The sequence below is a fragment of the Castanea sativa genome, chromosome 8 (genome assembly GCF_040712315.1).
Source record: "Castanea sativa cultivar Marrone di Chiusa Pesio chromosome 8, ASM4071231v1".
In the NCBI taxonomy this organism is placed as follows: Eukaryota; Viridiplantae; Streptophyta; class Magnoliopsida; order Fagales; family Fagaceae; genus Castanea; species Castanea sativa.
Window position 1 is genome coordinate 40,117,299 of NC_134020.1, and position 21,717 is coordinate 40,139,015.

The 21,717-nt window shown below is 34.8% G+C and overlaps 1 protein-coding gene across 3 annotated transcripts in view; it reads left to right on the forward strand.

Annotated features, from left to right (window-relative positions):
* Positions 1–551: 551 nt before the first annotated feature.
* Positions 552–21,717, forward strand: part of LOC142607460 (protein CHROMATIN REMODELING 5) — a 28,174-nt gene continuing 7,008 nt past the window's right edge. The window contains exons 1-24 of one of the 3 annotated variants that reach the window (XM_075778968.1): positions 552–939; positions 1,776–1,866; positions 1,958–2,637; positions 2,740–2,807; positions 7,354–7,791; positions 11,040–11,264; positions 11,391–11,474; positions 12,627–12,686; positions 12,796–12,899; positions 13,187–13,238; positions 13,800–13,863; positions 14,936–15,029; positions 15,363–15,450; positions 15,539–15,673; positions 16,581–16,769; positions 16,864–16,931; positions 17,848–17,941; positions 18,307–18,431; positions 18,529–18,592; positions 18,830–19,039; positions 20,255–20,497; positions 20,831–20,941; positions 21,136–21,222; positions 21,444–21,626. In XM_075778968.1, the coding sequence (XP_075635083.1) occupies positions 1,998–2,637; positions 2,740–2,807; positions 7,354–7,791; positions 11,040–11,264; positions 11,391–11,474; positions 12,627–12,686; positions 12,796–12,899; positions 13,187–13,238; positions 13,800–13,863; positions 14,936–15,029; positions 15,363–15,450; positions 15,539–15,673; positions 16,581–16,769; positions 16,864–16,931; positions 17,848–17,941; positions 18,307–18,431; positions 18,529–18,592; positions 18,830–19,039; positions 20,255–20,497; positions 20,831–20,941; positions 21,136–21,222; positions 21,444–21,626 (3,426 nt within the window). In that variant the 5' untranslated portion in view covers positions 552–939; positions 1,776–1,866; positions 1,958–1,997. Of the gene's footprint in view, positions 940–1,775; positions 2,638–2,739; positions 2,808–7,353; positions 7,792–11,039; positions 11,265–11,390; positions 11,475–12,626; positions 12,687–12,795; positions 12,900–13,186; positions 13,239–13,799; positions 13,864–14,935; positions 15,030–15,362; positions 15,451–15,538; positions 15,674–16,580; positions 16,770–16,863; positions 16,932–17,847; positions 17,942–18,306; positions 18,432–18,528; positions 18,593–18,829; positions 19,040–20,254; positions 20,498–20,830; positions 20,942–21,135; positions 21,223–21,443; positions 21,627–21,717 lie in introns of those variants that run through there. The other 2 variants (XM_075778969.1, XM_075778967.1) reach the window with 2 other exon arrangements.

Here is a 21,717-nt window from a genome sequence, read left to right on the forward strand (position 1 = left end):
AACTTTTCAAAAACTCACCTTTGGCAAATTAAATTTGGCCCATAGAGTTAAAATTAAAAATACTTTTTTTCACTTAAAAAAAAAAGTTTTTACCCAGAAATAAAAAAGAGAAATTTTATTTGAGACGACAAATTTTTACGACATTTTTATAATCCATTTATTTTTAATTTAGATAAGTCATTATACTTTATTTTGACCTTAATTGTTGTGAAAATTTTATAACAATTTGTTTTGTTCACAGCATAACTCAAAAAATATATATTTTAAATTTTTTAAAAAATAAAATTTTTAATTTTTAACCTTATTTTTGTTCAATTAAGTTTTATAATTTTTAAATCTATAAAATTTAAGCATCCAATTTAATTTTAAAGAGTACAATTTATGTTTTGACATTTTTTTTGATAAAATTTTAAAAGCATTTTAAAAAAAAGAGTTTACATTTTTCGTTTTGTTATTACAAAAAGTAAATAAAAGAAAAAAAAGAAAATTAAAAAAAATGTGAGAGTAGGGAAAAATTTAGAGAGAGAAAACCACTATAAACACGTTTCTCCAGAGAAAAAATCAAATACACTCCACCCCTTAACCCTTTACCCACAATCTAAATTTTTTTCCCCAAATACCCTATCTCACACTCTCTCTCTAAAAAAATTACTTTCTCTCTCTACAAAATTATTTTTCTCTCTGTCTCTGGCACACCATCGTCATCGTCGACGATTATTCCAAACAAAACAAAACAAACAAAAAAAATTAAAACCCCTAATTTTCTTTTTTTAAATCCAACCGTTAATTCCGACCTCTTCGGCGCATCTTAGCCGTCGACGAATCTCGAAACCCGCCCCGAACCCGGGAACAAAAAAACGAATTCGGATTTTCTCATTTTCCGTTTATTTTCTTCGCCGGCGATTCGGTGACCCGGCGAGTTCTTCTAAGTTAAACGAGGTGCGCACGATTGTTAACCTGCGCACCTTCTTTCAATCTCTCTTATAAACCTGTATTGTTTTGTTTATAGTTAAGCTCGTGTAGAAAAAAAAAAAAAAATTAAAGGTTAGCTTTGTGTTATGGTTTTTCGATTATATCGGATTCTATGTTTTTCGTGTTCGATTCGTTTCGGGTTTTGAAAATTAGGGTTTCGATTTAGGGTATTGTGGTTTGTGTTCGTTAGGGTTTGTGGTTTTTTTTTGAAAGGGTTTTTAGCGGTTAATTTCGTTGGATTTTGAGAATTTGGTATTCGATCTATTGCTTTGTTCCGTTTGATTCGTTTTCGCTCCCTTGGTTTGTTTTTTTGTTTTTTGCATTCGTGAGTTTTTCGATAGTTTGGATCGGGTTTTGATGAATATTGCGATTGCAATGAGTTCGAAATTCGAGTGTGTTCGGTGCTCCTCATTTGAACTGTTTTTGGACAGTTTTTATTGATTCTTTGTTTTAGTTTAAGGTTTGAATTTGATGGGAGAATGTTGTTTTTGTGTTATTTAGTTCGAATTATTCTTCGAGCTAAGGTTACACTTGAGGACAAGTATTCAGTGTTTGGTTTCTGAGAAAATTGAGTCAACTTTATTGAGATAAATCATTATTTGGGATTCCTGAGAAGTTGTGAGATTCAGGTGTTTGTTTTTTTGAATACGTGCTCTCTTTGTTATTTGGTTTTGACCTACATTCTACTGTAATTTGTAAGTTTTTGAGTGATTAATGGTTGAAATATTCATTTTTTTATTCGGGTTCTTGCTAGTGTCTGGGGATTCTACTGACTAGCCTTTGCATGCTTGCTTGTTACTCAGGCCTTTTCGGGAGATTTTTGGAGACGAAAACTGAGGCACTAGGTGTTTGCTCGAAGCTTTCTTTATTTGAAATCATACTCTTTATAGTAAGGTGGAGATTTGAGTTAAATATGCTACATAGAGGGTCCATGTGAAAGGATGGCCTTTTTTAGGAACTATACTAATGAAACAGTTTCACACAGTGTTCTGGAAGAAAAAGGGCAGGAACAGAGTGAAGACAGGATGAGGAGCTCAGTAGGGAATGGGGATGTTGATGCGACTTCGAGTGATAGAGAATTTGATATAAACCTGGACGTGCAGTATCAAAGTGAAGCTGAAGCGGTTGGTGCTGATAGGCTGCAAAATGAGGAAGCTGTTAATGATGTTAATACGAGAACATCCAATTTTCAACCAACTTCAAGGAGAATGGCTATGGCAGGAAAATGGGGTTCAACCTTTTGGAAGGACTGCCAACCTATGACTCGGGGTGGCTCTGATTCTGGGCAGGATTCTAAAAGTGGGTCCGAGTATAGAAATGCAGAAGGGTTGGAAGATAATTCATCAGATGGCAGGGAAGATAGATTAGAGTCAGAAGATGATGATAGGCAAAAGGAAGCGGGCAAGGGTCACAAGGTCCACTCCGATGTCCCTGCGGATGAGATGTTATCTGATGAATACTATGAGCAGGATGGGGAAGAGCAGAGTGACTCAATGCACTATAGAGGGTTTCATCATTCCATTGGGCCGAATTCTAGGCCACAATCAAAGCCTGTTGCTATTAGTAGCCATGTGAAAAGGAATTCTAGAGCATTGAATGACAATGATGCAGATGATGACGACAATCATGATGATGCTGATTATGATGAAGAGGATGAGGCAGATGGTAATTTGTTTTACATTGTTGCTTTGTCTAATTGATTATTGCTGTAGTGTCACTATTCACTCGGGGAGTTGACACTAAATTTATGTTGTTTTTTGCATGCAGAGGATGACCCTGATGATGCAGACTTTGAACCCGATTCTGGTGTCACAATTGGTCGCACAGGGAACAAGGTTATTTTAATTTAATTGCATTGTCATAGTTGCTATAAGTATTGGTTCATTATAATGCATTTTTTTATTTTATTTTATTTGAAGTAGGAATGTGGTTTTAGATCTGACATTTTACTTATTGAAAATTAACAAACTGACAAGGCATGATGATGTCCCCTTACCATATTTCCATGTAGTCCTTTCTTTAGTTCATATGGTTTAACATCTGTGAATATAGCTGGTTTTGCCTCCCATCCCCAACTATTGAGTTATAAAAAAAAAGTGAATATAGCAGGTTTTGGCTCTAGTAAAAAATTTTCCCTGCTAGCAGTTACTTCTATTGGATCGAATTGAGAAAAAAATTGTTTAAAGTTTGTTTCGTTCTGGTGCAATTCTGAGGGAACCTTGTAAGCTGTCATAATTTATTTAGTCAAAGTGGTTTTTACATTCTAGTCTCTGGTACTGGGACTAAGGCTCTGTTTTTGTTGTAGTAACATATGTAGTAGTATTGGTATAATATAACAAGTCAAAATTGTTAATATTTGAGGAGTTGGTCTAAGCATGTAATTGATTGTGGGATATATCTTTTTTAGGTCAATATGCTAAAACTTTTATTCATGTGGGTTATGCTGAGCAGCTGGTGCCTGCACTTAAGACACATCTAGTTGTTGGGATGCTGTTGAGGTCATGTTCAATTTGTTACTTATTTTTAATTGTTTTATGCATCCATCAAGACTTACATTTACGTGTTCATTATTGTTTGGGCTTGCAGTGTCTGGTTTAAATTTATACTTCTGGTTAGAAAAGAAGTTAGGAGAGGGATATTGTGATTAGTGGACTGTATTATTAGAGGAAGACACTTACTGCTTTGTTTGAACCTTTTGATGCTTTTATTATATAACGATTAATGTATGGTCTCACATAGGTGCTGTGTGTTTAATAACCTGACTTCTGCAACTACAACTTGGTATGTAAAGATCAATATTCTGATGTAGACTATGATCAATTTCCAAATCTGTTAGGATGCGGATTTTTCATTATATTTGATACAAGCATTTAGGATAACATAAACTTTTTTTTTTAATAAGAATAATTTTATTGAAAAAAGAATATTACATGCAGAAAAAGGCACCAAGGAGCCAAAAAAAAAAAAACTGCAAAGATACTAGATTTTATGTACAAGAAGAAAGGGAATCTATAAACAATGAAATGGAATCACTAAATGTAAATCCCCAAGCTTAAGACCTATCAAACAAAGTGCCTACAAAAAAAGACTAGAAGCTGTTTGATTGAGCCCTCCTAATCCTTGAACTTACGATTATTACGCTCCCTCTAAATGCTCCACAACAAACGTAGCGGAACCAAATTCCAAATATTCTACAAATGTTTCCCCAACCGATTCCCCCCCCGGGTGGCCGCCAGAAGATCAATCTCTCTATCTGGTAAATCCGAGGAGACCCTAAATGTTTTGAAAAGAAAGACTTATAAGTGATGAGCCTCCCTACAATGCATCAATGGTCCACTTTCTACTCACTACATCGGCACATGTAACACCAATACACTGTAGTATATCCTCTCCTCCTCAGGTTATCACTAATGAGTATCTTTTGCCAAGCCGCCCTTCACACTCCAAAAACTCTTCCAAGTGAAATAGACAGAAGAAGACCCCCTCAGAATATTATAAAAAGAGCAAATGTCAAAATCTCCATTTATCTTCAACTTTTACCTCACTTGGTCACCACCCTCAGTTAGAGGAGTATGAGACTCTATAAGATGAAGAAAATCTGCCACAGCCTCTAGCTCCCAATCATTAAGGGCCTGTTTGGTAAGGTAAGTCAAACAACAGTTTTCAGTGTTTAAACACTAAAAACTGTGAACTCCAAAAAAAAAAAACAATGCATTTGGTAAGAGATTTTTATAGGAGTGTTTGAGTTACGTTTCTCATTTTAGGGTGTTTAAACATTGAATTTAGAAAACTTCTCTTACTAGTTTTCAGTTTTCAAATAACGTTGCTTGATGACACTTTTGTAAATAAGTAAAAAACTGTAGGTCCCATCAATTAGACTACATGTCATTACTTTTTTTTTTTTTTAAATTTAAAAAACACACGTACCAAACACACAATTATGTTTTTTCATTTTTGAAAAGACATTAGAAATATAGTACCAAACACATTTTTTGCCTTATGAGTACTTTAAATACGTGTTTTGAAAACACTTTTTAAACCACAGTTTTCACATTATTTTGAATAACAATACTCAAACACCTCTACCAAACAGGCTCTAAAATTTTGATGAAACCTCACATCCCAGCTCTGCCTCTATACTCAGTCTCATCAATAAGGACTCCACCAAAGCCTCTTTAGTTATGGCATTCTCATACAAGACCAGGAAAGCCACTTTGAGTGATTGGTCACCACACCAACAATCATGCCAAAAAATTACTGAATTTCCCATACCCACCTCAAAACAAATATGCTGGCTTTAAATCTCCCAGCCCATCTGAATACCCCTCCAAAGGCCACTCAACCATACTGGCCCCTAGCCAACTTCGAGTACCATCCCCCCATTCTTCTCTAAATTTTAAGGCCACCACATACATCAATAACCGTGTCACCCCCATTCCAAACTGCCACAACCATTGCCCCAATAAGGTTTTTTGATAGTGGTAAGCTTCCTTATCCCTAATCCACCATTAGCAATAGGAGTGCGCACTGTATCCCATCCCACCAAATGGAGTTTATCTCGTCCCTCATGCCACTCCATAAGAAGTCTTTCTTTAACTTTTCAATCCTATAACAGAATTTTTTATGACACTTGTTAGGAAAGTCTAAAAATTGTCCAGATTAAAATGTGCCTACTTTACTCTTGCTGCTCAAACTTTAGGTTAACTGGTTCAGTAAAATTTTTTGGACTTTGATATACAGAACCTTGTAGATTTCATTATTCTAGGAAATATTCCCCTTTGAGCTGGAAAATATAAGTGGAAAGTTATAAATAATAAGGAAACATTTTTTTTTTGTTAAGAATGAAAAATTTTATTAGAAAAAAAAGCAAACCTAGTGTACACTGGCGGTGTACTAAGAGAGAAGTGCAATCAAATGAAAATACAATGAATAAGGAAATGAAAATTTTTGATCTGGATTTGTACTATTTAATCTTGTTTGTTCATTTTTGCTGGTCTGTCTTACTATATGCTATATAAGTGCATTTTGCGATTTACCGATGCTTGCTCAGTGCGGGTGTGAAGCTTCTTTGGCAAGGCAAGGGGAGGAGAAGAATTTGGAATGTTCGTTTTGTTCGGGAATTCAATGATTGGGAGATGGATGAAGGGCTGCATTTTCTTCGTATCTTGGGTGCCAATACGCCTCCAATGGATGTTGGAGATTGGTTAAGATGGAAGTTGAAGCCTAATGGGGATTTTGACATCCGGTCGTATTATAATAAGTTTAAGAATTCTCCTTCAATTGTCTTTCCTTGGAAAGGTATATGGAGAGTTAAGGTTCCTAGACGTGTTTTTTTCTTTGTTTGGTGTGTAGCTTGTAATAAGATCCTAACGGGTGATAATCTATGATTGAGGGGCTTGAATTTTGTGGATTGGTGCATTATGTGTCGACACTGTGGGGAGACAGTGGACCACTTACTTCTTCATTGTGAGATGACGTATTGGTTATGGAGCTTTGCTTTTAGAACTCTTGGAGTCTTGTGGGTCATCCCTAGATTGATTCCAGATATGCTTTTTGGCTGGTGGAATTGGTTAGGGAAGCATTCTTCTTAGATCTGGAATTTAGTTCTATTGTGCATTCTATGGTGTCTTTGGAAGGAGCGAAATCGACGGACTTTTGAGGAGTTAGATAGTTCCGGGGATCAGATACTTGCATCTTTTAGTGGAACTCTTTTTGATTGGTCTCGGACTTGGGCACTCACGACTAGTGATTATCTTCCTTTTTTTTTGAGCTCTCTTCCTCTTTTGTAATTATTTTGTTGTTTGGTTTTCCTTTTTTTGTATTTTCCTTTTTTCCTTCTTGTAGTTTTCTGGTTTGCTCTGTGCTTTTCTTGCCCAGAGTAGCCTTTCGTTTATATATCATTCTTACTTATCAAAAAAAAAAAAAAGTTCTAATAGCATTGCAAACAAAAATCAGTTTAGGATACTTGACATGATGCCCTTTCTACTAGATTCAGATACTATACATGTTTATGTTTTTGTCTGTGTCTGACAAGATAGGATTCTTGCATTGTTGCCAATGAGATCTAGCTTAATCCTCTTGTGGAGAGTGAGACCTTCAAAGCCTGCTGGGTGTTTGTTTAACTTCTCAATATAAAAAAAGAATTCTTGCATTTGTCAATGACATTGATATATTTCCTGCTTGATTATCAAACAAATCATATTAATTATTTTGATTTTTTTTTTGTTAGGATAATTTTTTGGGGGGGGGGGGTTATGTTATGTGGAACTTAAATTTGGTTTTTGATTTTGTTTCCTGCTGGTTCTGGATACTAATATAGATTCTGTATTCTTAGTTGTCTTTTGTGTCTGTGGACTTACCAAGTTCTATTTAATGATACAGCATAAAGATTGGGATGGTGAAGATTCTGATGAAGATGATGACAGCGTTGATGATATAGAAGGTTCAGATGAAGATGATTCCTATTATGCGAAGAAACCTAAGGGTAGGCAACAAGGTAAAGTTGGACGTAATATAAGGTCGATTAGAGACCATAAATCATATCGTGCATCTGGTCGACAAAGGAGAATGAAATCATCATTTGAAGAGGAAGAGTCCTCGGCAGAGGACTCTGACAATGACAGTGATGAGGCTTTTAAAAGCATGACAAGGAGAGGTGTAAATCTCCGTAAAAATGGTGGCCGGTCCACTGTGTCAACAAATAAATCTGGACGAAACAGTGAGGTCCGTACTTCTAGTAGGTCAGTTCGAAAGGTATCATATGTTGAAAGTGAAGAAAGTGAAGAACTTGATGAAGGCAAGAAGAAAAAGGGTCAAAAGGTGTGGTCTACTTATAGTGTTAAATAGATGCATTCACCTGACAGCTATAATTATTTTCTCTTTTGTTTATATCTTTTGACTTGTGTTTGATTTAAATTTTGCTGTATCTGCATTTTAGGAGTAAAATGAGATCTTGTTATAGGGCTCTTTCATGGTGTAAGCCAGTTTTTTTTTGGTGATATTAATTAAAGCCAAATACTTCTTTAAGCATGCAAAGGATATGTGAGGGCTGTTCATAAGGTCTTTTAATCTTTCATGTTATTGTCTTTCCCTCTCTATCCCTTAGGGGTTTTGGAGGAGGGCTGGGTTTTGGGTTATCATATAAGCAATGTAGCTGCTGGATGATTTCTCCTTATGACAGTTGGAAATTTTCTTTTTGAGCTTCTGCTTAAGTTATTCTTTTTTTGCAGAAAAGATTGTCTCAATTTTTTGCACAACATTGATGGAATGAACTAGTAATTTTGTTAACTAGAGTTTCAGTAATGTAAAATAGCTTTGTCACATTTTGTTATTTATACCTTGTATATTTTTTCTCCTTTGGATGACATTAAAATACCTACTTGACTAGTTATTTTGTAATTTTGCTGAGGACTAGGCTAGCAGTTAGTGAAATACTGCTAGAAAATTTGGATGTTTTTTACATTATTTCTATGATGAAACACTTTGTGATACAAAATTAAGGGGAAAAAAGAATTACAGATTGGTGTTGCTGAAGCACTATTTAATGTGAAATGTTGACCTTATTTTTGCTATTTATTTAATATACATATTTATATCTACCTTTGAAATTAAACATCAGAATGTGTTACCTAGTTAGCGCCTTTACCATTAGTGGCGATGTTGATGGTTTGTTTGTTCTGATTGATATATATATATATATATATATATATATATATATATATATATATATATATATATATATATATTTGCTGGGGAATTTATCTGGAGCGTATCATTAAGGCATTGTGAACTTTATAAAGTAGAGGCTGAGATGGATCTATTGATAAGAAATAAGGCAGGATTGGTAGGCACGTTTTAGACAGATCCTTACTTATTAAAAAAAAAGTTTTAGACAGATCCAAGGAGCTTTGTATGTGCAAATTGGTGTTTTGAAGTGGAATATCTGATGGTTATGTCAAGTGAATTCTCTCCCATCCACTTGCTTAAGAAAGTGAAAAGACTAGTTTCTGGTGTTTAGATCATCCAGTTGATTTTGCAAAGTTACCTTCTTTTTACTCTGTTGAAGCCCAATATAGTAGCTACTCTTTTCCCTATCTGATTATTTGGCAATTTAAAGTGCTTTTGAAATGGAAGCCTTTGCTTAGGTTGATTGTCTTGGAAAAAAGGTAAATGCTACCAATGTTCTTCAGATCAGAGGAATCTCCTCCTGATCTTTCCAAGATATATAGTTTCTTCATTTGGTTTGAGATGACATGTTTGATCAGCTTTCTGTTGGATTTTGGAGAAGTCCACTGGATATTGGCTTCTTTGTGATGATTAAAAATAAAGATTTTTTTTGGAAAGTATGCTGTGTTGGATCCGCTGGGAAGATCCAATACTTTTTTGTTTCAGCTAGTTGTCAAAAAATTGGTGGTGTCTCTTTACCAATGTGATGTAGGTTGTTAGTCATGATACGTTGGAAGCAATGTGTACTAACAAACAACTGTTTGATGGGGAATGCACTGGATACAGCTGATATGGGTTTGATAAGCACTGTATGTATCCTTTTAACAGTCTAACTTGAAAATAATATTTTTAGAAGCAGACATGTCTGAAACTAGCGGAGAATAGTTGTTGGATATGCATTTTATGGAATGGAGGTCCAAATTAATTACTTGTCTGAAATTTAGCAATAGTTTTTTTTTTTGGTTGGCTATTAGTGATTATCAAATGGATGAAACATTGATGAACCACAGGTCTACAGATCTAACTTGTTTCTGAAAAATAAAAAATAGAAAAGTAATGAGAAGTAATTAATTTATACACCATAATTATTATGCAGTCTGCTGATCTTTGAGTTGTGGCTTCTGCTGTCTGGAAATAATTAGGCTGGAAGCCTACTTGCATTGTTGCCTATTATTCCCTTTGAAGCCATCTTGTGTAGCTTTTAAAGTATTTTGACCTGCTCAATCTAATCAATGTTTTTAGCTTTATGTGTCTGTGTGTTCTTCTCTCTTGTGGTTAGGTTTTGAAGTAGGAAAAATTGGCAAATTTGGCTGTGGCAGGTTAAGAAATTAAGATCTTGGGTAGTTTTGTGATAGAGAAAGGACATGAGGCTCTATGCTTTTGATAGGTCAGAGGAAGGGCTTGACATGGGGTTGTAAGGAGGAAGGAAAAGTGTTTAGGTTTGGATTAACTGTACCTGTGAACAGGATCATGAGAAGAAGAAGAAATCATAAGAAGGAGAATAAAAGAAAGAAGAGGAAGGGAGAAAATGAGCTATAACACCAATGTGCCTCAATATTAATGAACTCCATTTATTCTCGAGTACATTGAACATAAATATACTCTTTCTTGTACTAGTAGTAGTAGGTCTCCTAGTTTGCCTAGGTTAAACTAAAATCCTAATACGGGAATAACTAATAAAGGGCTAACTTGGACCCAAGGAAAAGAAAAGTTAAGGTACATAGAATGTTCTAGAAAATTCTAGACTTAACTAAATTACCAAAATCACTTTAATTTGTAGGGTTGCAGAAATTATAGTTCTGCCCCTGAATACAAAATTGACCAGAACTTATTAAATTAAAATCCAAGTTAAAAACTGTTTCAACCCTAGGACACATATAACTAGAATTTTAAAACCACACAACTTTTACTTCAATTGGACTTCACATCTGGGCCCTATGAAACAAACATTGAATAGGTGAATTTGGGAAGTAGTAACAAATTAATTTTCCATGCTTGTGTGCTAAACTATGAAATTTTGAAGTGTGAAATGCTTAGGAACACTGCTCCATAGACCCCAGGGCAAAGTCAAAGGTAAAAGTTCTAAATTATTTGGAGCTGAAATACCTTACACTAGCTGTGATGTGTCTATGATCTTGTTTGTGGAGTTGTGTTGTTTATTAATTGAATACGCTGGACTCTTCCAATCTAATGATAGTTTACTTTTGTTTTGTTCACATCTGTTTGTTTACTGGATTTCTCTTAGAAAGCTTACTGTGCAATGGTTTCTTTTGGATCATTTCATGAATTTGTTTTTATGTATGAGATTCTAAGGTGTTCCAAATTCTAAATTACATCTTTAGGAGGAAATTGAAGAAGAGGATGGTGACTGCATCGAGAAGGTTCTGTGGCATCAGCCAAAGGGCACGGCTGAAGATGCTCTAAGGAACAATAGATCAACGGAGCCTGTTCTGTGGAGCCACTTGTATGATACTGAACCAGATTGGAATGAGATTGAATTCTTGATAAAATGGAAAGGCCAATCTCATTTGCACTGTCAGTGGAAGTCATTTTCTGAGCTACAAAATGTATGCCTTTTGTTCTTCCTATTGGTTCTGCGTAAGGTGCTAATGGTGTAATTAGTTTTATGCATTCTGTTGTCAATTGTTATTCACATTTGCAGCTCTGTGCTTTTTGTCTATGTGAGTTTGCAGCTTAGTGGTTTTAAGAAAGTTTTAAATTACACGAAAAAAGTGATGGAGGATGTTAGATACAGGAAGGCAATCTCACGCGAAGAGGTAATATTCTGAGTTTTAGAGTTCCTTTATTTTAATAGCAGAGCAAGATTTATGAAGTATGTTTGGTAGTTTGATTTATAAACAATTGCAAGCAGCGACACACAAACTGGAAAGAAACAATTGCTCAAAATGTTTGTGAGGTCATGTTACTCATGTACGCATATGAACATGTTATAGGAACATTTTGGTAATTTGCTTTGAGTTGCTACTTTCTGTTTCTTTTTATGTGAATTTGGTTCCAAAGTTGTAGCTATAATCAAATGGGATAGAACATTGGCACTGAACTGACTTGCTTCCTCAGAACAAGATGCTAAACAATTTGTCATGCTAGCAACATGGGCATACACAAGTTTCTTTGGCAATGTCGTTAATATGTCTGTCTCGAGAGTTCAAGCTGTGTTTTGTGCTTTTTTTGCTATGGACCGATTTACACTATTTTTGGTCTGAGGATTATTGTTGACTTTTAATTTTGTGACATATTGGATTTCACTGTCTGAGTCTTTGAAAGGACAAAAAAGGTTGAACAGCAATGTGTTGCTGTGTTGGCTTTTGACTTATGATATTATTAATAGCTAGGTAATATGTGAATTCTGACATATAAAGTCTCTCTATTCCTCTCTCTTGGTAACTCTTTACAATCTAAATGAGGCTTAGCTATTTTTTGATGTCAGATATTGATCAATAAATTTTAGCTTGCTTACATGTATGGTTCACAGCTTTTTAATTATTCTTATTTTAAGTATACGTTTATAGTGAAACTAAGGTACTTAGCTACCCATACGGGAGTTCATAGCTATAAAACCTTTTTGGTGTGTTATTGTCTATTTACTTTATGAACTCTCTATATAATGGACTCTACGTGGGTGAGAATTAGTACTTACTATAAGCCAAGAGCCTTTGCTCAAATGGTTGGCACCTCCTGGTGTTTCCAGCTGACACGCATCCTGGGTTCAAATCCCACCACCCCAACTATTGAATTGTCAAAAAAAGAAAAAAAAAAGAATTATTACTTACTACAGATATGCTTTTTTCGAAGTTATATAACAGTTCCGTTCTCCTATGAAGTTCTGTGCTCTTGAAATTCAGTATATTAATTTCCTTTATGTGAGGTAATTTATCCTTTTCATTTTCTGGTTCTGTTTTGCCTGTTAGATTGAGGTAAATGATGTGAGCAAGGAAATGGACTTAGATCTCATCAAGCAAAATAGTCAGGTTTGTTTTCCTGCTTTCATTTTTTTTAATCTTTCCTTTCTATCGTCAAATAATTTGTTTTAAATTTGATTTTTGTTTTTAATAAATGGTTTCCACATCCATTTTTCAGGTGGAGAGAATTATTGCAGACCGAATCAGTAAAGATAGTTCTGGCAATGTCATACCAGAGTATTTAGTTAAGTGGCAAGGATTGTCTTATGCTGAAGCAACATGGTAATCTGGACAAGAATATTGTGCAATGATACTTGTTTGTACTATATACTCTTTTTCATTGCTATGGCCAATGAGCTTTAGCTTAAATGGCATCTTCTCTCCCCATCTGAATGGGATGGAGGATGCGATCTTGGTTCATGGGTGCATTGTAGTGCTCGTTTTGGGGTTTTTGTTTGTTTCTTTTGGTCACTGGTTTGTTCATTTTTTACGTATAAAAAAACAGGGTTCATTTTTATTTGTAAAGTAAGAGCTGGAATGCTTATATTTAAATTTATATATGGTATCAGGGAGAAGGATGTTGATATCGCATTTGCTCAAGAATCCATTGATGAGTACAAGGTATTATGTGTTTTAAATTGTCTTCTTGGTTTTGATTTTCAATGATTGTGAAAGAGCATGCCTAAATTTCCCTTGGTTTAATTTCTTTTATTGTTGATTTTTTGGACCTCATGAGTGTCCATTTGTAATTCTTTAAGGGCACTCATTAACATTCCTTCTTTCTATTTACAGCTGTCTGATTTTCTAAAAGACAAGCAGTGTCAATGGCTTGTTTTAAATATAGCATGTGTAGGGTTCATATTGATTCAGGTGTTTTTTTGGGGATGGACCATTTAGTGGTTCACTCGTTAACAAAAAAGGGAATAGTATCAAGCTTTTAGTCTTTGTTTGATGCTTTGGCAACCAGAACTGAAGTTAGGGCTTTGAAATATTGTCACTTGATATTTTCTTTGCTTTATTTCTTCCCCTTTTTGTTCCTAAATAAGTGCTTCTCACAGCTCTCTTGTCAGTATCAATCATTAAGCTTTGTTTGATCTGTTACGGTTTATTATACGAGCAAATGCACAGGAACCCATGCACAAAGGTTTTTACTAAAGTTTGTGGTTTTATATTTGCGAGCAGGCTCGTGAGGCTGCAATGGCTGTACAAGGGAAAATGGTGGATTTCCAGCGCAAGAAGAGCAAAGGTTAGTATTTTTTGGTCCTTGCCAATGAGTTCAAGCTCAAATGGCTCCTCCTCCCCCCTTGTAAGAATTTGGTGGAAGGTAAGATTATGGGTTCAAGTTGTATCTTACCAATAAAAAAGTATTTTTTGGTCCTTGGAACTTGCATCACATGAACTGTAACAAGTAGCTGCTGTGAACTGCTAATAAGTTTTACACATACACACACGTGTGTGTGTATATATATATATGTATACGTATATGTATGTATGTGGTATTTATTCTTTTTTATCCTTTTTTCATTTTTGGGATGTCCCAAATGTTTGTCTACTTTCTGAAACAATTATGCACTGTTTATGCATCTAAAAGTATTACCCAAGTGCTGTCTTATCCTGTAAGTTGGATTTAGATTTCCATTGGAAAGGTTACTGATATTATTTGGAATTTTGTAATGTACGTGTTTCAGGCATTTATAGTCTTATCAATATAAATTAGTAATAGCACATCTTTCCCTTGGAAATTGGTGTGACGATTGAAGGTCCCTCCTTGGGTGGCCTTTCCTTGGGCTGTTTCTCTAGGGAAGATATTATCCTTTGAAAATCTTCGGAAGAGAGGTATTATTATTTTAGATTGGTGCTGCATGTGTAAAAGGTGTGGGGAGTTTGTGGACTACCTTCTTAATCATTGTCCAATGGCTTACGAGCTGTGGACAATGGCTTTTTGTTTATTTAGTCTCCCTGAGTACACCCCTGGCCCTGGTGTACTTGGTTTTGTTTTTTCAATAAAATCTTTTGTTACTTGTAAAAAGAAAAAAAAAAGAAAAAAGAAAAAATATATTGATAATAATTTCTATCTGTGTATTTTCAATAGATTTTGGGGAGGTTGAAGTATTTAACATTTTGTTTTTCTTTCCTGCTACAAACAGTTTCTGGTAACAGCCTTAGTTCTTTTTAATTGAAGTTGTATTATTTCATCCCTTCATCGTCCCATAAGTTTTCAATTTTCTCTTTATGTATGTCGATTTTTTTTTTCTTTCTATTTTGCAGCATGCAAATGATATAAAAATTATAAATTAATCTAAATTTTTAATTTTTAGCAAGCTTAAGGAAGCTTGACGAACAGCCTGAATGGTTGAAGGGAGGAAAGCTTCGTGATTATCAGCTTGAGGGTTTGAATTTTCTTGTTAACAGGTATATGTTCTCTAATTTTCTACTCGTGATATTAAGCTGTTTTTTCTCCAGACATTGCTAGAGTGGGCAAATGCTTTGGGTGTTTTTAATTTTAATTCTTTGACGGATTTGTTAGATAGTTGTACTTTCTTTGGTTTATAGTTTTTTGCTTTTTTTTTTTTTTTTTTTTTTTTTTTTTTTTCTGGTTCCTTAGTACACTGCCTATGTGCTTTGGTTCTCTATAGTTTAAAGCTTGCTTTTTTTTTTTTCACCTCTCTTTAAACTAAAAAATGGTTTTGTTAGAATATGCTTGCTCTTGCATGTGTTCTAATTGGTTTCTCTTTCATGTGCCAGTTGGAGGAATGATACAAATGTAATCTTAGCTGATGAAATGGGTCTTGGGAAAACTGTTCAGTCAGTTTCCATGCTTGGTTTTTTACAGGTGAACTTACTCTTCATTTTGCTGATGACATGATAGAACTCTGCTGTCATTAGTCATATTATGTGTTAATAAGTCTTTTTTCTTACAGAATGCTCAACAAATCCATGGGCCTTTTCTTGTTGTTGTACCATTATCTACGTTGTCAAACTGGGCAAAAGAATTTAGAAAGTGGCTTCCTGATTTGAATGTTATTGTATATGTTGGTACCCGCGCAAGCCGAGAGGTTAGTTATACTTCTGGATATGTATGTTTGATGTATATACTAGGATAGGATGCACAAGTTTTTGATAGGCATGCTATATCTGTGATTGTTAGCGGTGACATTTTTTGCCAAAAATTCCTTCTAGATTAAGATAGTTGTAGTTTTCAAATGATAAAGTTGGTTTATGTTGATACTCATAAAAAAAAAAAAAGGTTTATGTTGATGAGTTGTTTAATGAGTGTACTATTAGAGCTTGCTTGTCTAATTGGTATATATAATATGACTTACAATATCAGCACAGTGATACACATTTTGGCATGCCTTTTTGCAGTGTTTGATATTTGACCATAATTTTAAGTTTGTTCCCCATGCTGTCTTGCTTTGTGGAATTAGTGATTCCTTTTTGGGGGGTTCAAGTGATAGTTCAACATGGCATCCTTTGTGGTGTCTCGTGTCTGGTTTGAACCCCACCTCCCCCGTCCCCCACTATCTACCTTTTAAAAAAATTAGTGAATTTCTTTCTCCGATGACATTTATGATAAAATAATGGTAGATCAGCTCGGGAAAGTGGCTGATTATAAAAAAGAAGTGGATGTTATGTCATATGTTGTTTGATTCTTGAATGCAAGACAAAATTTTGGTTCCGATTGTGGTATTGCTTGATGGCGCATGTGAATGTCAAATCTCCCTGGCAATCATTAATATTATAATTGATGGGACTTTGCATCATGATGGGAGTAATGACAGATCACAATTACTGATTGTTCTCTTTCCTTTAAATAATTGAGAAAGCTTAAGGTGGAGGCTATATGCCTCTTGTATTTAGCTGATTCATATCTGCATTAAGGACTATATATTTGGCCTGTGTTTAGATATTTGCATCATATTTTTTATAGTTAATTGTTTTTGGCTGGCTATGTGATTGCAGGTTTGTCAGCAATATGAATTTTACAATGAAAAAGTTGGGCGGAATATAAAATTTAATGCAATATTGACCACATATGAAGTAGTTCTGAAGGATAAGGCTGTTCTCTCGAAGATCAAATGGAATTATCTGATGGTTGATGAAGCTCATAGGTTAAAGAATAGTGAGGCACAATTGTACACAACCCTTTCGGTATGCTAAATATTCCAATGAATTTGAATGATTGACATATATATTTACATTTTAATTTAATTTGGATGGTTTTGGATTGCCCTGCTGCATTCAGGAATTTAGCACCAAGAACAAGTTGCTTATCACTGGAACTCCTTTACAAAACAGTGTAGAAGAACTATGGTATTGAATTTTCTCTTCATATTAGAAAGAGCATTGCATTTTTTGCATGCTAGTTTATTTCATTCTTAACTTCTTGCTGAATATGCACTAATGCTGATAACAAATGTATTGCGAGGCAAATAAATAACTTTTCAACTATAGTTTAGCATATTCTGATGCATCTCTTTATGTTTAAAACCCCATTCTTTTTCTTTCTTTTGTTGGGGGGTGGCAATTGCATATGCGTGTCCTAGTGACTAGGTGGAAGACTCATCTCCTTATCACCTTCGATATACAAATATTTCATGCTTCCTTTTTTTGGTCTTAGCCCTGTGTTCTGAAACTTTTGATCCTATTGTGTCTCGTATCTTCTACTCAGATGAGAATCAGTTCTTGTAGGTTCATCTGTACTGAATGTACAGTACAGGGGTTTAATCTTGGCTTGTTATATTAGCCTTTTGTGATTAGAAAATGAGTTTTTGTTTATCATAATAAAAATTATAACATGAGTTTTACCTTCTCCAATTGCTTTCTGCACTAACCAATGCTTTGTTTAATTTTGTCCTTAATGCCTTCTAGGTTTTTGTTCATAGTTATTTTTATCCAACCTTACCGGCTACCACATTACTTCCTTAAAATCCTATGATGTGTTTTCCATAGATAATAAATATTGCATAAACGTTTTGTTGTTCTATATATTCTAACCTCCCCAAACAATGGTGAACTTGATCTCACTAGTGTGATATTGTTGATTTTTTACCAACAAAAAAGAAAAGAAAAGAAATTGTTGATTTTTTTTTTGTAACGATCTGTGAGCCAGTATGAGATTGCTTTTGACTGTAAACAAAATTTTAGGAAAGCAAGAAGCAGTTATTTGCTATTATTGGTACCAATGTTATTCATCGTTTTGCTTATTTGCCACCCTTTTTTGCTATAGGGCTTTGCTTCACTTCCTTGACCATGAGAAGTTCAAGAGTAAGGATGATTTTGTTCAGAATTACAAGAATCTCAGCTCATTCAATGAGAATGAGGTGCAATTTACACTCTTCATCACATGTTCATTTACATTACTTGCTTATCTCTCTCTCTCTCTCTCTCTCTCTCTCTCTCTATATATATATATATATATATACATATTTTTTTTTTTATACAAGATAGAAATTTTACTCTATCTTAATTTAAGTGTATATGTGTGTGAGTCTCTCTCTTGGAGATTTGAACCCTGGCCCTTGCCCCCCACATCTCACAAACACTTATACTTGTGGAGTGACCTTTGCACCAAGGGTGTGCGGTGGTATCTCTATACGTATTTAATTTATTTGAAAAACATTAATTTGTTTGTACCTTAAATATTTATTCATATTATTATTATTTTTTATGGATTATTTTATTGTAGCTTGCTAATCTTCATACGGAATTGAGGCCCCATATTCTCCGAAGAGTTATAAAGGATGTAGAGAAGTCTTTGCCTCCAAAAATTGAGCGTATTCTTCGGCTTGAAATGTCCCCTCTTCAGAAGCAGTAAGTGCTATTATCAGCTTGCAATGAAGTTTTACTCTTCCAATCGTGCCATCTGAATTCACTATCTGCACACCTGGTGCTGGTTGCATATAACTAGGTACTACAAGTGGATTTTGGAACGCAACTTTCATGACCTGAACAAAGGAGTTCGTGGGAATCAGGTTATTATACATTTTAGCTTTATATGGTTTTAAGGCTTGAACACCATTTATCATTATTATAAGAAACATCTCCGTATGTCCTGTAAAAGGTCTCTGTCATAATTTTATAGCATTAGTAATTAAAAGGAAGAATGCATTGTGTGGTATAAAACTGACTGAATCTGTAATTGGTTCAATAATGCCTGTTTGCTTGTTAACTATTTAAAAATTGGCACATATTTATACTTTCCTTTCCAGGTTTCACTTTTAAATATTGTGGTAGAGTTGAAGAAATGCTGTAATCATCCTTTCCTGTTTGAAAGTGCGGACCATGGTTATGGTGGGGACTCAAGAAATGATGGCAGTAAACTGGAGAGAATTATCTTAAGCAGTGGGAAGCTAGTCATACTTGATAAGCTACTTGTTAGATTACATGAGACAAAGCATCGTGTTCTGATTTTTTCCCAGGTTTGTTTTCCGGAATAATTGCTTTGAATTTGTAGCTTAAGAATTTACAAGAAGCTATAATATATATATAAAAAAAAAAACTTACAAGAAGCTATGAATAGTCTATTGTTTTACCTTATAGTTTTGTTTTGTTGAGTCTTCATATGTTTGCGTGTAGATAGGCTAGTCAGCAGGATAAATTATCTTGACCTGTAGTGCATGGATGTCTCTATATGGTGTTTCTTAGCTACTTAGATTTTAGTTGAACTATTTGGGAAGTATCAGAAATATGTTTTGGAAGTGATCAATCATCAGGTAATTTTTCTGTTAGTATATAAGTGACGTGTTGGCTTATGCAGATTCCCTGTATCATCTAAGGCATGTGATTTGCCTACCTGACTAGAAGTTTGTCTTGAGACTAGTAATTGGCTTACCTGATTTATAAGTAAGTTATCATGGGTTCTAGATGAACTTATTGGGAGCTGAACAAGTTGCATGCAAATGTGCACCAATGTTGGTTTCTGTTTGGTACTTATTTTCTACCAATCAAACTAAACAAAAATGTGTCATTTTATTTGTTCCACGTTGATGTGGTTAGGGGTGTAAATAGCTGTGAATGGGAGCACAGTTTCTGCGTATATGTATTTTGGCATTGGGAATGAAAATGCCGTCTTTCATAATAAAGCAAGCTTGAGTTGATGATACTGTTGTTAGGTGGCTGTTTCTGCCAGATAGAGCTACTTTTATTAAATGGATTGTTAGGTTATGATCTCTTAATGGGAGTGCTGTAGTGCACTGGTTTATGATAAGAGGTCACTGTTTGGGTATGATTCTTGAAGGGAGTGCGGTTGGATTCTGACAAGAGACGGAGAATAGTTTTAGAATTAACATTTTAAAAGGGGTTTTATTGGTTACATGTTATATTTTCATTAGTAGTAGTAAATTTCGCAAGCGTCCCCCCCCTCCCCCCCCCACAACACTAAAACAAAAAAAAAGCCTTCAAAGTTATTTTGAATATTTGTCTTGCTAAGACTTCTTATTTGAAGTTGTTCAATTTAGATAGTTTCATAATTTACTGACGTTCTTAGGTACCATCCTGTATTGACATTGCACTGAGGTTGTTAATGAATTATGATTGTGTTGATGATTGTTGTGTGACTTGTGTCAGATTGTGAACTAGTATTGAGTTTTCACACCCATCAAGTGATTGAGTGATGGTTACATGATTTATTGTAGATGGTCCGAATGCTGGATATACTAGCAGAGTATATGTCACTTAGAGGTTTTCAGTTTCAGAGGCTTGATGGTAGTACAAAGTCTGAGTTACGCCAGCAGGCAATGGATCATTTTAATGCTCCTGGGAGTGATGATTTCTGCTTCCTTCTTTCAACTCGGGCAGGTGGCCTGGGTATCAACCTTGCAACGGCTGACACAGTAATAATATTTGATTCAGATTGGAATCCCCAAAATGACTTACAGGTTTGTACTGGATGAAATCTCTCCTCCTGTTGTCTTGTGATTATGTCATTGGGTTTCATGCTTCTTGATTATGATTAATAGTGGACATGTTCATTCAGATGGTTGTCTTATGGTCTTTGTTTGATTGATGGCTGTAATGCCAGGATACTTGAGTTCCAATTTCTTGGAGTTTCTATAGTCTTGTAATCTGTCTTAATTGAACATCTCCAGTACGCATCTTGTGTACTAGGATGTGCCTTTCTTCATTTTGATAAAGTTTCTTATTTACTTATAAAAAAAAATAGCGGATATGTTCAGTCGTGTTGTTTACTATTATTGTTTGTTTTGCATCAGGCAATGAGTAGAGCTCATAGAATTGGACAACAAGAAGTTGTTAACATCTACAGATTTGTTACAAGCAAAAGTGTTGAGGAAGATATCCTGGAGCGAGCCAAGAAAAAAATGGTATACTGAACAAAAACGTTTAAAATTGTTTAATTCCTTTTTTGCTAGTTATTCTTAGATGCATTAGTTAGTGTCTGTGAGCGTGTAAACATTTTAATCTTTACCAATGTTCATGCATTTTACGTGAATTTTTTTTTCCCTCAGAAATTTGAGATAATAATTTTACATGTTCTTGTGTTATCTGTCCTCTATAGGTTCTTGACCATTTGGTGATCCAAAAATTAAACGCAGAGGGCAGATTGGAGAAGAAAGAATCGAAAAAAGGGAGTTTCTTTGACAAAGTAAGGACATTTGTTACAATAAGATTATCGAAATTTCATTGGATTACGTGGTAACTTTGAAGCAGAAACACAAGAAGTTCATGAGCATATAAGCTTCCATTTGTAGCTCAATTCTTTTTTCCTGGGCCTTAATGCAGCTTTTGGAATTTTACTTTGTAGTGACTGCTGTACTTTTTGTCCTTTGGCAGAATTGATTTGTCTTGTATTTTTCATGATTGCAGAATGAGCTATCGGCTATCTTAAGGTTTGGAGCAGAGGAACTTTTTAAGGAAGACAAGAATGATGAAGAAAGCAAGAAGAAACTTTTAAGCATGGATATTGATGAAATTCTTGAAAGAGCAGAGAAAGTTGAAGAGAAGGAACCTGGTGGAGAGCAAGGGAATGAATTGTTGAGTGCTTTTAAGGCAAGATTATAAAACCATTTTCTTGGTGGCTTAATCTTTGTCATTCTCCTTCTAGTAACTTGACATTTTTTTGTTAGCCAGTGACTTCTTG